Source organism: Actinia tenebrosa, unplaced genomic scaffold (assembly GCF_029948245.1).
Source record: "Actinia tenebrosa isolate PJP-AT-01 unplaced genomic scaffold, QUT_ActTen_1.0 PGA_scaffold2__45_contigs__length_23673736, whole genome shotgun sequence".
Lineage (NCBI taxonomy): Eukaryota > Metazoa > Cnidaria > Anthozoa > Actiniaria > Actiniidae > Actinia > Actinia tenebrosa.
In genome coordinates, this window is record NW_028292579.1 from 5,870,369 (window position 1) to 5,884,192 (window position 13,824).

Below are 13,824 nucleotides of genomic sequence, written 5' to 3' on the forward strand. Positions count from 1 at the left end.
CGTGACATATAGCTCACAACATGTCAGCAAATTGAAGCCAGAAAATAACAAAAATGACGCTAGGAAATCATAATTAAGATATAATTTTTAATATACGTGTTATCTCCATAAGTGATGCATGGAGGAAATTGAATTAAAGGTAGTTAATACTGGTTGAATTTTTTTTGAAATATGAAGGTGTAGAATGTATATTTATAGCTTTCTTGAACAGTTTGTCAATACTCTCACCCGATAAGTCAGCGTTATTGCCTACTAACGAGGAGAATTTATTGAATTTATTAATTAAAATTCCAAAGAAAGAAAATTTCTTTTCGTTTTTCTTTTACTTTATATTATGTATTTATAAACCGCGTCATTAAGGGAAATATAAGTAGAGCCTTTTGTGGCTTTGTGATAAATTATTTTAATCAATATCAATTTGATTCAAATGACAAGTGAATTGTTAAAATTTGTTACCCGCTTTACACGGGTTGGGGGTAGCGAATTATTGGCAACATACTACACTCAAATGTCACTATTAACAGCTAGTAATGAATTTAAAACTGATTATCAAGTGAGACTCGACCTCCAGGTTGAACATCTCGAATTCCAACTCTTAATTGCGATTTTGGTTTACCTCGACGTTTCCTAGTAATCCAGTAATTCGAAATTCATCATGGTTAGTATTTATGATTTATCCCAAATTTCTTAAGAATACAAAATTAATTAGCTTAAGCTTTCTTTGGCTTGTGTATACTTTGGTATTTACACTAAAAGAAGAGGCCTGTGTGTTTTGATTCTTGTTGAAAGCGCCTCGGTTGTCGGAGAAACAGAGCGAGTGACGAAAGACGACTTTTATATTGAGGTGATATTTCATCGAAACGAATTGCCCACTCGAAGGGTTACTTGGAATCTCGACCATCAACAAGCAAAGTAAGTAAAAATCATTAAATCTAAAGCATTTGTCGTTTGTGAAAATTATAATGGACTGCCAGATAGACTTGAAATTTGGCCGAAAAATGGAAGAGAAGTCTTTTGAAAACGTTTTTTTCCTCTCCTACTATTGATGAATTTATTTCCAAAACGTCATTGTATTATTCACACTATATATTTATAAAACCAGTTGAATTTTATATTGTCTACTGTGACAAAATAGGCAGGTTATTTCTAAGGAAATTCGCCCCCAAACCAAAATGTTATTTGTACATTTACCGCTATTTAGTAGCAATTGGTAAATATTACCGTTTCTTCGTGATATTTGCCCCCCTCGTAGAAAAACAGTTTCCTTCGTTGACTGGTTAACTGTCTCAGCTTTAAGTATAGCATGGGCATTGGTGCAATATTTTGATTTTCGGTGAGCAATTACGAAAGGCGAGTTGCCTATTGAAAAATAGGAATCGAAATGAAATGAAATATTAACGAAGCTCCTGCTGATTTTGTGGTTTTAGTCGAGTTATTTTGAAATAAATCCTAAAGATTTTTGGAAACCATTTAAATGTGGGTACAATATTGGCAGTAGTATAGAGCTTAAGACAGACACAAACTGAATCTTAGCTGATATAAAACTGATAAAAAATAATCCAATAAAGTCTAGAAGCTTGCAGAACGATCTCTAAATTTTTCGCACTATTCCAATTTTAGGTTTCTCTTTCAAAGATACCGAGAAAAAAACGAAGTAAAAGAAATAGCTTTTTTAAATTTCAAGACTGTGGATAAATAAAATGATAAATTATAATAATTTTCACTCGAAAACTTCAACAGAAAATAAAATGTAAATTTAATAATTTCGAAAAGCAATTTGTGGAGAAGAAAAAAACACTATACGATTAAATCTACATTAAAGGAACTAAAGCAATTTTCTAAAAAGATTAATTAATTTCTAGCCAACATTATAAATTAGCTGAAAAATATCAAAACCCGGAAACATAGAATATTGCATGGTACAAGTGAACTCGATAAAGAAATAAAGAAAATAAGACAAAATCCGGCTTAGTTCAATCAAGAAAAGCTATAGATGTATCCAGAATATTGCGGATTACGCTTTAAACAGTCATTTGAAAAATTACTGGCAATAATTATTCAAAGACCGACTTTGAAAGTCGATGTCGTCGAACACTTTTGCTAATTCACCTAGTTTTGAATACATTTTCGACTAGCTTGATAACAATATCAGCACCTTTTCTAAATATTTTAAACAAAATGTAGGAATAGCTAGCGCGGTTACTAGAGGAGAGACAATTAATTGAGACTCCAAATACGATCCAAAAGAAAAAAACGGAAAAATAAAGTTCAAACGTAGGTATACTGATTAGCAAGAAGACGTTGTATTGTCAGGGCTGCTGTGGGCGTTTACCATAAGTTACAGTATGATATAAAGGTGGGATTTCTTTTCTTAGCTTAAGTACTGCGTACAAATCATAAAGTTAAGTAGTCACTCACAAACTGTCAAATTGCCTCACGCTTGACATCAAGAAAAGGCAATTACGAATACGATTTAAAAATAATAGAAAAAAACGCTAGAATATATTCTTGCTTCTTGGGTTCAAGGTTTGCTTTTACTAAAAAAAAACGTTTAAAAAGAATTGAGATTTAGATGAAATAGCTTAAAGTTTTGTCATCGTGTAAAACATATTTACGATGTAATTCTTAAAGTAATAAAATGCATAAGTCGTTAACGCGTTTACCGCTTTTGCAGGTGACGATCATGCGCAGTTATTTCCCGCCTTTTTCTTCCTTGTGAACGCCGATCTTTTTCTACTGATTAGTACTGACTGAAAAACCGACTGACCAGGAGGAAAAAAACAGTATTTGGAATGTGCTAAAGTGTAGATAATTATAGAAAACAAATCGTGCAGCATTCAAAATTCATCTTTCATGTTTACATAAGTACCACATTAATTTACAGGCATTTTCCTCTCATCAGATCTGTTCCTTAAGTACGAAGTAATGTGTCGATGTAATTTGCAAGTTCGGTTACTTTTGACTAAAACTTTTAGCGACTTATTATTGACACTTTTTTACGGTATCTGAAATTTTTTTTAAATTGTGCATTAGCGGCGATAGACTTCAAAGTACCATTAGTTTAGTATAGCACGTAAGTTGGTTTACAAAGTGTTTAGTATTTCTAGTTTATTCTGAATAATAAGAATGGATACAAATAAGCCGAATCGATGTGATAAGATAACAAAATAAATAGTGTGCAAGTCTTTGAAGGTAAGCAATTGTCTTTACGTTTATGTGTTTATCTTCGGGGGGAAAAGCGATCAGAAATTGATTGAGTTAAATTAAAAGGCCTTGTAGTAGATCGGATTCTATGGAATAAAATTTGCTTTCAAGAAGTTACAATCAAGATGCCATCAAGTTAATAGTACAACGGGCGAAAAAAATTCAAAATGCGACGAGGCAACTATCCCTTACCATACCATATAACAGTGGGTGCTTGTCATCCATAACAGTTGATGCCATTCCTACACATCCACTGTCATCTTGGTAAGACAACGACCTTTTACCATACCAGACAACAGTGTATGTCATCCATAACAGTTGATGCCATTCCTACCCATCCACTGTTATCTTGGTAAGACAACAACCTTTTCCCATACAAGACAACAGTGTATGCCATCCATAACAGTTGATGCCATTCCTACACATCCACTGTTATCTTGGTAAGGCAACGACCTTTTACCATACCAGATAACAGTGGATGCCATTTATTACAGTTGATGCCATTCCCACCCATCCACTGTTATCTTGGTAAGACAAGGACCATTTACCATATCAGATAACAGTGGATGCCATCCATAACAGTGGATGCCATTCCTACCCATCCACTGTTATCTTGGTAAGACAAGGACCTTTCACCATACTAGGTAAAAGTGGATGCCTTCCATAACAGTTGATGCCATTCCCATCCATCCACTGCTATCTTGGTAAGACAACGACCGTTTACCATATTTGCAGATAACAGTGTATGCCATCCATAACAGTTGCTGCCATTCCTACCCATCCACTGTTATCTTGGTAAGACAACGACCTTTTCCCATACCAGATAACAGTGGATGCCATTTGTTACAGGTGATGCCATTCCCACCCATCCACTGTTATCTTATTTAGGCAAGGACCGAAATAGTCAGATACACAGACCAGATAGATTCCTCGTGTCTTGTAAATTTTTTTATCCTTCAATGCAGTCACAACTACTAACCAAATTTAATATCCTCTCTACTTAGAATTACATGACAGCACATTAAAGAAACATTAAAAAATGAACAATTCGAGTTCTCAAGCGCAACCAGGCGGGATGATGTTCCCTGAGCCAGTAGGGTGGTGTGTGTCGTTCGGCGTCCTTGCTGCGTGCATTATCGCAGGAAACTTGATAGCTATTTCAGTTCTTACACGAAAGCGATTTCTACGAAGAAGAACCAGCTATTTTCTCCTGTCATTAACTGTCGCAGACTTAATGGTGGGAACAATTTCAGTGCCTACGTACATCTTCCAGCTGGCAGCTAGCCCTTCAAGTGACAACACGTTTGTTAAATACATCAAAGCTTCTGATGTGTTTTGTAGTCTGGCGTCAACTTTTACGCTTACTATCATAGCACTGGAACGGGTATTTGCCATAACGTATCCTTTACAGCATAGAGTTTCAACAAAGAAACTCTATTACATCCTCGTCAGCTCTGTGTGGATTTTGGCCGGTGTTTTGTCTAGTTTGTACTTCTTCTACAACTACAAACTCCTGGACCACGATGTGTTTTTCTATTTCATGCTCATCACGTTTGCCTTGTCGTTGTTTATCATGCTTGTGGCTTACATTGTCATCTGGATTAGAGTAACAAAAACTCTCTATTTGGACGAACACAAGCATCATGGAAGCTTATCCGCTACTGACAGCTTTTCAGAAGAGAAGAAATCAAAAGACCGCATCGAACTGACTCCAAATCCCAGCAACGGAAAATCCAGGTCAAGCCCTGTATCCTTGAGAAAATTCAAAGGGAATAAACTGCAAACAAAAGCTTTAACCGGGAAAGACGTCGAGCGGTCACGAAGTCGAGCTGATAGCGAGAAGAAACTAGCTCTGACGTTATTCATCGTGACAGCGGTCTTTATCGTCACGTGGTTACCATTCCAGATCATCAACATCATTGTCTTCAGATGCAGGAAATATAAATTATTTTGCATACCCCCAATTGATGTCATCTACTTCTGCAAGCTTTTGAATTACAGCAATTCTTTTATTAATCCAGTGGTATATTCTCTGAGGCTGCCTGATTTTAGACTCGCGCTGAAAAAAATCGTTTTCAAGAAACTCCGGTGTCTCCTGTGTTTAGATTGAAAATTTTCTGTCGTCTGTTGTCTTAAAGCGCATGTCTGGACAGGCGAGACCCTGACTGCATCGTCTTTAGAGCGAATGGAGAAAAGCTAGAAATTTGCTCTCGGACAAGTTGGACAAGACGAAAAGTTTCTCTAGACGACATATTTGGCTCGAGCACATTGTTATTTTGCTCAAGTGACGTATTTCACGAAGGAAATGATCTCAAGATCTTACTACAGCACTGAGTTTACTATAGACGTCAGAGATTTGTTCACAGTTTGCACGCTCGTCAAAGGATTCTTTCTTCGAACTAGCTAAAGTACAAAGAGGTCTTTGTTCTATTTTGATCTCAGATGTGTGTTTTATCGTGCGCATGCTCAATGGTCGAGTTTAAAACAAAACAAAAATTGAGAGTGCTATGGTTGTACTGACTCGCACACGATAATAGAGCTAATCCACTGTTTTCCCATTTCAGACCACGTGTCATTACCTAGAGTATATATCTCTTTGCTTAACTGGTGCACATGAGAAGACACATGAATATGAATACCAATCAAACAAAGAATCTTATTCTCAAGAGTGACACGTGGTCTTAAATGGGCAAATCATGCATTACGCCCCATTAGAGGGCCATTGCTAACAAACTGTGTAGGTCCGAAACATAGCCATGAAATGTCATAGGTATATTAATTATGTAAAAAAGTCAGTAGGAAACAACGATAAGGATAGATGCTAGGGATAAGTTGACAGTTAAGGTCGATTTAGAGATAGTGATTGTCATACTAATAGCCAGTTTATTTAAACATGGCATGACAAAAGCCATATTTCCAATACAACTACGATGTTGAGTGGTGACTCGCACAACGATCAAAACGACGCTCCCGGGAAGCAATCTCGGAGTAGTCCGCGTGATCATTCGTTTGAATCTCATTTTGGAATCTCATTTTTCTCCATATTGATGGTGATTATATAAAATTTTGATGTTTAGTATGGCAGCCATGTTGTGGGGCGTGATAGAATAGTGCAGTTTTCGTATGACTGTGAAAAATTCACGGCACGAACACGGCCATGACACGGCAAGGGATACGTCAGACCAATCACATTGCACGAGAGTTTACTCTCCATCCAATCAAATACCCGGAACACGGCATAAACACGGTGCCAAGGTCACGGCAATGCCAGACCAATCACATTGCGCGTGAAAAAATCAGCCAATTAAAATTCTAGAAAGCATCACGGTCACGGCACCTCACGCTTACGGCACTGAACTTTTCACAGTCATACGAAAACTGCTCTATTATTCTGTTTTACGACATGGCTCTCCTGAAACCCCACTACTTTCACCAATGCACTGACATTGGAAAGCCACGTGGTCTAAAATTGGAATTGTAACGCCAAAGGTAAAGGTTATAGGGTCTGTAGGCGCCATATTCAGTTGAAAGCCTTCAGTAGTGTTGGAGAGCAGCGAAAAACCACAGAAAGCCGGAGAGGACTTAAGAAATTTATGAGAGTGTTAAATACCGAATACAGATCACTGACAATTATATATCTCATCTTTTATGTTTATTGAACATTTCTTCTGACGATAAAAATGTATTAAGATTAAATTTATTTGTTTATTTGAATCGAAATAACAAGTGAATGATAGTGTTATATTTATCAACAAAAAAATATTAAATAGAATGTTTAGAAAGTTTAAAGTGTATCTTTTAAAATGCGTTGACTAGTTAAAGCGGTTTTCAATGAGAGAGAAACGATACGGCAAATCCGTTGTAGGCATAATGTAACCGAATCGTTTCTTACCGTAACCGTAACTACGCGTTGAGATTGGATCAATTACTAGACAATGGGAAGCCATTTCAATGTTACGGCATGTCGTATCATTCTCATGGGAAGCCATTTTAATGTTACAGCAACTCGTACCGTGCTGTCGGTCAGTACCGTATGTTTCCCACTCAAATGATAAATGCTTTAATTCTACGTGTGCAGTAACAGCTTTACTTATTAAAATGGAAGGCAGATAGCTGCTCATTCATTAAAGAGCAAAAATTCCTTTTTTTTTTGTTTGTTTGAGGTTTACTTTCTAGTAATTTATCAAGTGTTATGGGAAGGTTTAAAGACTGTCCTGGACATTTAACTGGCTGCCTATTTAAGTCTCTTGAGAGCATTTGAAAGACCTTTAGTTAGAAAGTCATTCATTTCCTCCTTAGCCACCGCTTCGTCTCCGTTCTTGTCAGAAAACCTCATTATCATGTCACGCCAGTCATTGATGTCTTTCATGTCAGGAGGACTCTATTACCATAGCAACGACGATAAAAATAAGTTATGTTGTTGTATCAGAGAGGGGTAGAGGAAGGGTTATATAAATTAAGTTTAGGTAAATTAATTAGAGTTATGGATCTAATCAAGGTGGACTGTAATGGACATAGAAAATCAAGGCACTTGTTCAAGGTCAAGACCAAGGTCAAGGTCACGGTACAGCATTGATGTTTGAACGAAGCGCGCAAAAGATATCACTTATCATTCAATCGCGTATCAATGATTACCATGAGTTTATCATAACTAAGAAATCAGGGGTTAAGTGGCCAGATTACTACAGAATATCCCAAAAAACATAGGGATTAGAAATCTTTAAAGAGTTAAAATTCCCCTGCCATAATAAAAGTATCTAGTACCTTTTTGATTTTGATGTAGAGGTCTCTCACAAGAGCATCTAGCTCAGCACCATGGATAGATCCATTTCTGTCCTATAAACAACCATATCAATACGCATTAGGATCCCTGTGGTAGAGACGATCGACCTGTATGTTAAGTGGATTTGTTTTAGGGGAGTACGTAGCATTAAAAACTGACGGATACCTTGTATATGGCATGGGCTTAATGTTTCGTAATCTCTTGGCTGTGAATAACGCTTAATTGGCTTTCCATGTATAGTGGTTTCAGTTCATAAGTGGCATTAAAATGACTTCTTAGTCTTATGAAGAGTGGGACTAATTTTAGATACTGAAAAAACTTTCCTTGGATTTGGGGAACACGTTTCCTTGCAAGTATGGTAGCTTAAGAAGTGGCATTAATTTTTTTCTATAAAAAAATGGAATTGATCTCTAATTGATACCTAACACTGGAAAGGCTTTTCTTGCGAGTGAAGAACAGTGAAAAGGCTTCACTGTATACTTGGTCGAATTAAAAGTGGCCTTCAAATTGCTACCTCTTATGGTAAAGTGGAATTAACCTCAGAGGATAACACTAAAATGGCTTTACTTTGTGTAAAGTAGATTTCATTTCGTGGGAGTGGATATAGGAAGTGGCATTAGGTGCTAACATCGAAACGGCTTTTTCATAAATGAAGTGGTTTTGAATTCATGTCCAAGGCTAACACTAAAATGGTTTTCCACAATGTAAAGTAGATTATATTTCGTGAAAGTGAGTAGCACTGAAATGGTTTTCCTGCATGTACGCAAATTGGCTCTTATATTAGAAGTAGAATTGAAATAGAAAAAAAGAAGTAGAATCGAAATAGCTTCTTCATACAATGGGAAGTCGATTCAATATCAATTAATTTCGGAAATCGTAATTCCAAGTACATGGATTTCGTTGATCTCAGCAATATTAAGGTTTTAAGTACATGAACTTGTCTTTTTCGAAAGAGTGTTGTTTATATGTTGATACTTGATATTGGTTTCCCACTTCAAGTGCGCGAACTGATTTTAAAAGATTTCTTTTACAATATAAAGAAATAAAAGGCGGAAGACGTTATTTTTTTAAAGTATGAAAATCAATACACATATTAAGGATTTGCGTTTTGCTCCCCGCAAATTGCGGACATGACCACCTACAATTCACCACTTCGAGATGTTGGACTGTGAAACCTGGCGTCGCTACACTTAAGTCCTTACCTTATCGTAATGATACCAGATCTTAGAAAATTCACTGTCCTTGACCTTGTGGCCTTCCCTTATCTAGAGATGGAATAATATCATCGTTAATACTAAGTAAAAAGAAAAGAAAGTGATATTGTAGAACCGACGTTGGAAGAGTGTTGTATAAAGAAGTAGTGCTGATGATATGATATGATGATGATGATAACGATGATGATGATAATGATGATGATGATGATGACGGTGATGATGATAATGATGATGATGATGATGATAATGGTGATGATGATGATAATGATGATGATGATGATGATGACGGTGATGATGATAATGGTGATGATGATGATGATGATGATAATGGTGATGATGATGATGATGACGGTAATGATGATAATAGTGAGGATGGACGACGATGATTCTGATGGTAAAGATGGTCTCATCCACGCGCATGTCAGTTTCAATAGAAGAGGATTTCACGCACTGCTATTACAACATAATTGCCATGCAGTTTATAATCATGAGTGGAGTAAGTAATATGCCTTCGAAACCAGACTGTTGTACCAGGTGACAATCCCCTAATTTTGTGAACAACACAACGGGTCGTTTAACGTCTGCCAATACAGGTTAGCAATGAGTGAAGACAGACGGGATCTAACGTCATTATTTGAGAAGATTTGATGGTCTGACAATTAGCAGATATTAAGGAGATATTAAGGCAGCATCATCTCCTCAATTACTTTATGACGCTGAGTGTTGGTCCGGCTGAGGCTTGATCAATTGTCCTCCCGCACAACAGTGACGATACTCAACCAACCGAGCTAACCAAGTAGTGATAATGATAATGATGATAATGATGATGATGATGATGGTGGTGTTGGTGGTGATAATGATAATGATGGTGATGATGATGATGATGATGAAAGAATCATATGCATTAACTTTTCTTTTCTACTTACATCAAATGGCTGCAGGAAGTTATCTTCCACCTTCAGGAATCTGGCAGAATGATAAATAATAGTAAATTTGATGAAACACGAAATTAGACGAAATCTTGGTAACGGGGCAATCCTTGCCTGCCTAGCCCCATCGCCGCTGAGTCCTCTTTAGGTTGGCTGTAATGGCTCTCCAATTACAGACCACGTGTCATTTCCTTGAGTATATTTCTTTGCTTAACAGTTGTATATAAGATACATAAATATGAATATCAATACAATTCAAACAAAGAATCTTATTCTCAAGAGAGTGACCAGTGGCCAAAGCATTCTCGTACCCAGGCTCTACTCAACTTACAGAAAATCCTAATCTCTCGTAAACCCAAAAATTTCAAGTCACATTTGGATGTGGAGTACAAATACACACACACACACAAAGAAGGGGGAAAAAACTAATTTTATTTCCGATTGACCTAGCCATTTAGGTCGATTAACTCTGCTATTTCTAAATGTCTGGCACCCATCCATATATTACTCCCTTTTCGCTACTTTAAGGAGTGCCAAAAAACTGAGGTGTTGTTGTTGTTGTATCCAACCAACATCAACCAAAATGGCCGTCATGGCCTCTGTTTTTCTTTATTGTATTTCATTGTGTTAGATAGGAATGATTGCAAACCATCTATAAATGCATTCAATATTATGGTGACAGCAAAGTTACCACAGATAGCCCATAAAGAGCGCTCAAATAAAGAAGAAATCACTTACCCCTGAATTTCTGTCATGCTCACTTCTCCATCTCGATCTTTGTCAAATTTTTGGAGCTAAAAATAATAATCAACTTCATATTACGACTTTTCTTTTGCGTCATTTTTCATTAATTCATTAATTTTTTGCATTGTATGCATTTTAGGAATTCATGCTGATGCATGTACTCCATCCATTGACCCAGCCATCCTATCCATCCATCCATCCATCCATCCATCCCTCCCTCCCTCCCTCTCTCACTCCTTTCTCCATCGAATCGTTCACTCATTTCATTGTTTTAATATCACAGAAAGTAGCAGACAAACGAGCTAGAATACAAACTAGCAGAGCACTTTGATCGCTATTGATCTATTATTGTAAATATAAGTAATAAGTAATAAATTGGTTACTATGAATATCCTTGCATTTTGATTGGTTTAGAGAGGACGCCATTTGCGCGACCTCACCACCTATTACTCACGTCATGTCTGCTCTGCTAGTAAACACTCGAGCCTTTTTCTGATCTACTAGTGATTCATAACCCTAAAACAGGTTTATTATATAAACACCTTGGCGTAAAAACAATGAAGACTATTTAAAGATTTCAATCCTCGAGAATTGTGAATTCTTTTGTTTTTGACACCCGGGGCATCATTCGAAGGATAAATCCTTATCCAGTGGCTAAATCGATGTTGCCATCCATTTAATTTATCAACTGGATAAAAATTTTCGTCGGGTAGCGCTATCAAATCTTCGTACAACCGGGAGCTGATCAGGGATTAGTTCAAGGGGACCATATTTCATACCATAGTACTGTTGTCTCACATACCAGCCAATCTACTTGTTTTTCTGGTTCATGTGCTTTGGGATCCAGGGTGTGTCCATTGAGTTGTAAGATATCAGCTATAAATCCCTACAATAGTAATGCATCACCATATTAATTGCATTAATGCGTTTACATGATGTCTACAGATCAGTACACATATCAAACTTTTCCTCAAGATAAAATTGTCGTTCGCACGCATGGCCATCAACTCCATATCCATATTTCGTAAGCTTACCTTGTTTGAAAGTGAACATAGATTTCTTTCTGTTGATTATTTTGCCATTTAAAGCTTTGAAATGTCGAAAATATCAATCAAAACTTGCAGATATTACAAAGAAACACTCTGTCCACCATCTTGCATTTAGCTTAGAGACCTGGCCTTCGATAAAGGAAGTCCACAGGGAACCCGCGCGAATGACAATATAAGCTGATGGCGGGAAACCTTTAAATTACAGATTAAAAAATCCTCCAGTTTCGAGTTCTTTGTTGCTCAGGATTAGCCTCGTTTTTGTGTAGAATATTCTCGTGTTCCAATAAAGGTCAGTGAAATTCTTAAAGTATTCAGTTGCATTGTTGAAGTTGTGCATTCTTTACTTTGCCGTTGGTAAAGTATGGCTATTCACAACCCTCCCTCCCTCCCCTCCTTCCTTCCTTCCTTCATTTATTCATTCTTCCTCAGATCTCTCCCATCCTTGCCACCTTCTTTTCTTCTTTCCTTTCTTCTTTTCTTAATTTTTCTCTCGTTTTCTTTCCTTTCTTTCTTTCTTTCTTTTTCTTTCATTTTGTCCATTTTGTCATTTTGACCATCTGCGTTGACTAAAATCATGGAAAAATTAAACGTTAGTACTTGAACTTACCCTTAGTTCTTTCCTTCCAAGCACCCCTTCGCGATACTGATCATAGTTGATCCAAATCTTAATAGAATAAGAAAATAAAATGATTCTATAAAAAATATTTGAAAAGGAAATAAAATCTTTCTTAATGCTCAAATGACCAAAACATCCAAGCATCCCATCCTTGGGGAACGGGGCAGCGAAAGGACGTCTGTTTTCTCAGGATCTTTCCGGCCCTTTCCCTTCCATCCAGCCATCCGTTCTTTGTCCATCCGTCCGTTCGCCAAATGATCGAAATTAAATCGTTTTTGTGCGGAATAAAAACTTACCCTCATGAACTCAACACTGCTCATTGTCTGAGAGCCTATGGCGGTTCCAGTTTTTCTGTTCTGGAGTTTCACGAGGAAATTCTCTTGAACAGGCAAAATCTCGGCCAGCTAGAAAAAATATATACATTACAAAATACTAATATTACACACTTATATATTTTATATATAATGCACATTTGTCTTTGCTTTGCCTTACTCCTTCTACTTTTTGTCACGAATCCAGTCGTGACACGGCAAGGCCAATAGCAAACCAATTATTTTGCGCGAAAATTTACTCTCCTTCCAATCAAATAACTGAAACACGTCATAAACACGGTTCAGACACGGTCACCGCCAAGGTCTCGGCACTGCCAGACCAATCACATTGTCAAAGAGAAAAATTGGCCTATCAATTCTTATTTATTTTGCTGAAGACTGAACACTGGATTACGTAACACTTCGCAATGTGACGTAAACCACTGTTTTGCTAATGCTTTGCAAATTGACCCACGTGACGCAAGAGGGTGTATATACAGTTAAGGGTGTGTTGATGTGAGGTACCTCGGTAATGTCAAGCTTCTGGTCATGATTCTTGTCGTATTTCTTCATGATGTAGTCCTTGAGCTGCAAGACTTTATCACTGCTGTAGTTCTACAATAGTGATGGAATACGAAGTGTTATCATCATCATCATAATCATTACCATCATCATGGTCAATTTCATGATGATCATGATTATTGTCACCATCAAGATTATCAACATCATCAGCAGCAGCAGTAGCATCAACGTCATCACCATCGTCATCTTCATAAAGATCCTTATCCTTATCATCATTGCGCTCACCATCATCATCATGTTCGTTATCATCAACATCATCAACAACAACATCATCATCATCACCGCCATCACTAAGATTATTGACTTTTTTCACCATGGCGTCACATGAAAACAATCCAGTCTTAACGCTAAGAAATGTGGTCTTGGGAGAGGGCCTAAACAGCAGTAGCAGA

General features: G+C 37.1%; 3 protein-coding genes across 10 annotated transcripts in view; 1 reads left to right on the forward strand and 2 right to left on the reverse strand.

Annotated features, from left to right (window-relative positions):
* The window catches only part of LOC116306422 (uncharacterized), a 25,626-nt gene extending 24,245 nt beyond the window's left edge, over positions 1 to 1,381 (reverse strand). Inside the window, exon 1 of the mRNA XM_031716484.2 lies at positions 1,222 to 1,381. Coding sequence (XP_031572344.1) covers positions 1,222 to 1,311 — 90 coding nt within the window. The 5' untranslated portion in view covers positions 1,312 to 1,381. The remainder of the gene's footprint in view (positions 1 to 1,221) is intronic.
* Positions 1 to 7,352, forward strand: part of LOC116306420 (beta-2 adrenergic receptor) — a 15,709-nt gene extending 8,357 nt beyond the window's left edge. The window contains exons 1-3 of one of the 6 annotated variants that reach the window (XM_031716474.2): positions 424 to 912; positions 3,650 to 3,908; positions 4,209 to 7,352. In XM_031716474.2, coding sequence (XP_031572334.1) covers positions 4,244 to 5,314 — 1,071 coding nt within the window. In that variant the 5' untranslated portion in view covers positions 424 to 912; positions 3,650 to 3,908; positions 4,209 to 4,243 and the 3' untranslated portion in view covers positions 5,315 to 7,352. Of the gene's footprint in view, positions 1 to 422; positions 913 to 1,818; positions 3,909 to 4,053; positions 4,080 to 4,208 lie in introns of those variants that run through there. The other 5 variants (XM_031716475.2, XR_016120397.1, XM_031716479.2 and 2 more) reach the window with 5 other exon arrangements.
* LOC116306418 (calretinin-like) overlaps positions 6,890 to 13,824 on the reverse strand; it is a 19,094-nt gene continuing 12,159 nt past the window's right edge. For all 3 annotated transcript variants that reach the window (XM_031716472.2, XM_031716471.2, XM_089033745.1), the window contains exons 4-12: positions 13,376 to 13,465; positions 12,836 to 12,943; positions 12,531 to 12,587; positions 11,677 to 11,760; positions 10,869 to 10,924; positions 10,128 to 10,167; positions 9,190 to 9,252; positions 7,969 to 8,040; positions 6,890 to 7,585 (exon numbers count right to left, since the gene is read on the reverse strand). In XM_031716472.2, the coding sequence (XP_031572332.2) occupies positions 7,439 to 7,585; positions 7,969 to 8,040; positions 9,190 to 9,252; positions 10,128 to 10,167; positions 10,869 to 10,924; positions 11,677 to 11,760; positions 12,531 to 12,587; positions 12,836 to 12,943; positions 13,376 to 13,465 (717 nt within the window). In that variant the 3' untranslated portion in view covers positions 6,890 to 7,438. The remainder of the gene's footprint in view (positions 7,586 to 7,968; positions 8,041 to 9,189; positions 9,253 to 10,127; positions 10,168 to 10,868; positions 10,925 to 11,676; positions 11,761 to 12,530; positions 12,588 to 12,835; positions 12,944 to 13,375; positions 13,466 to 13,824) is intronic.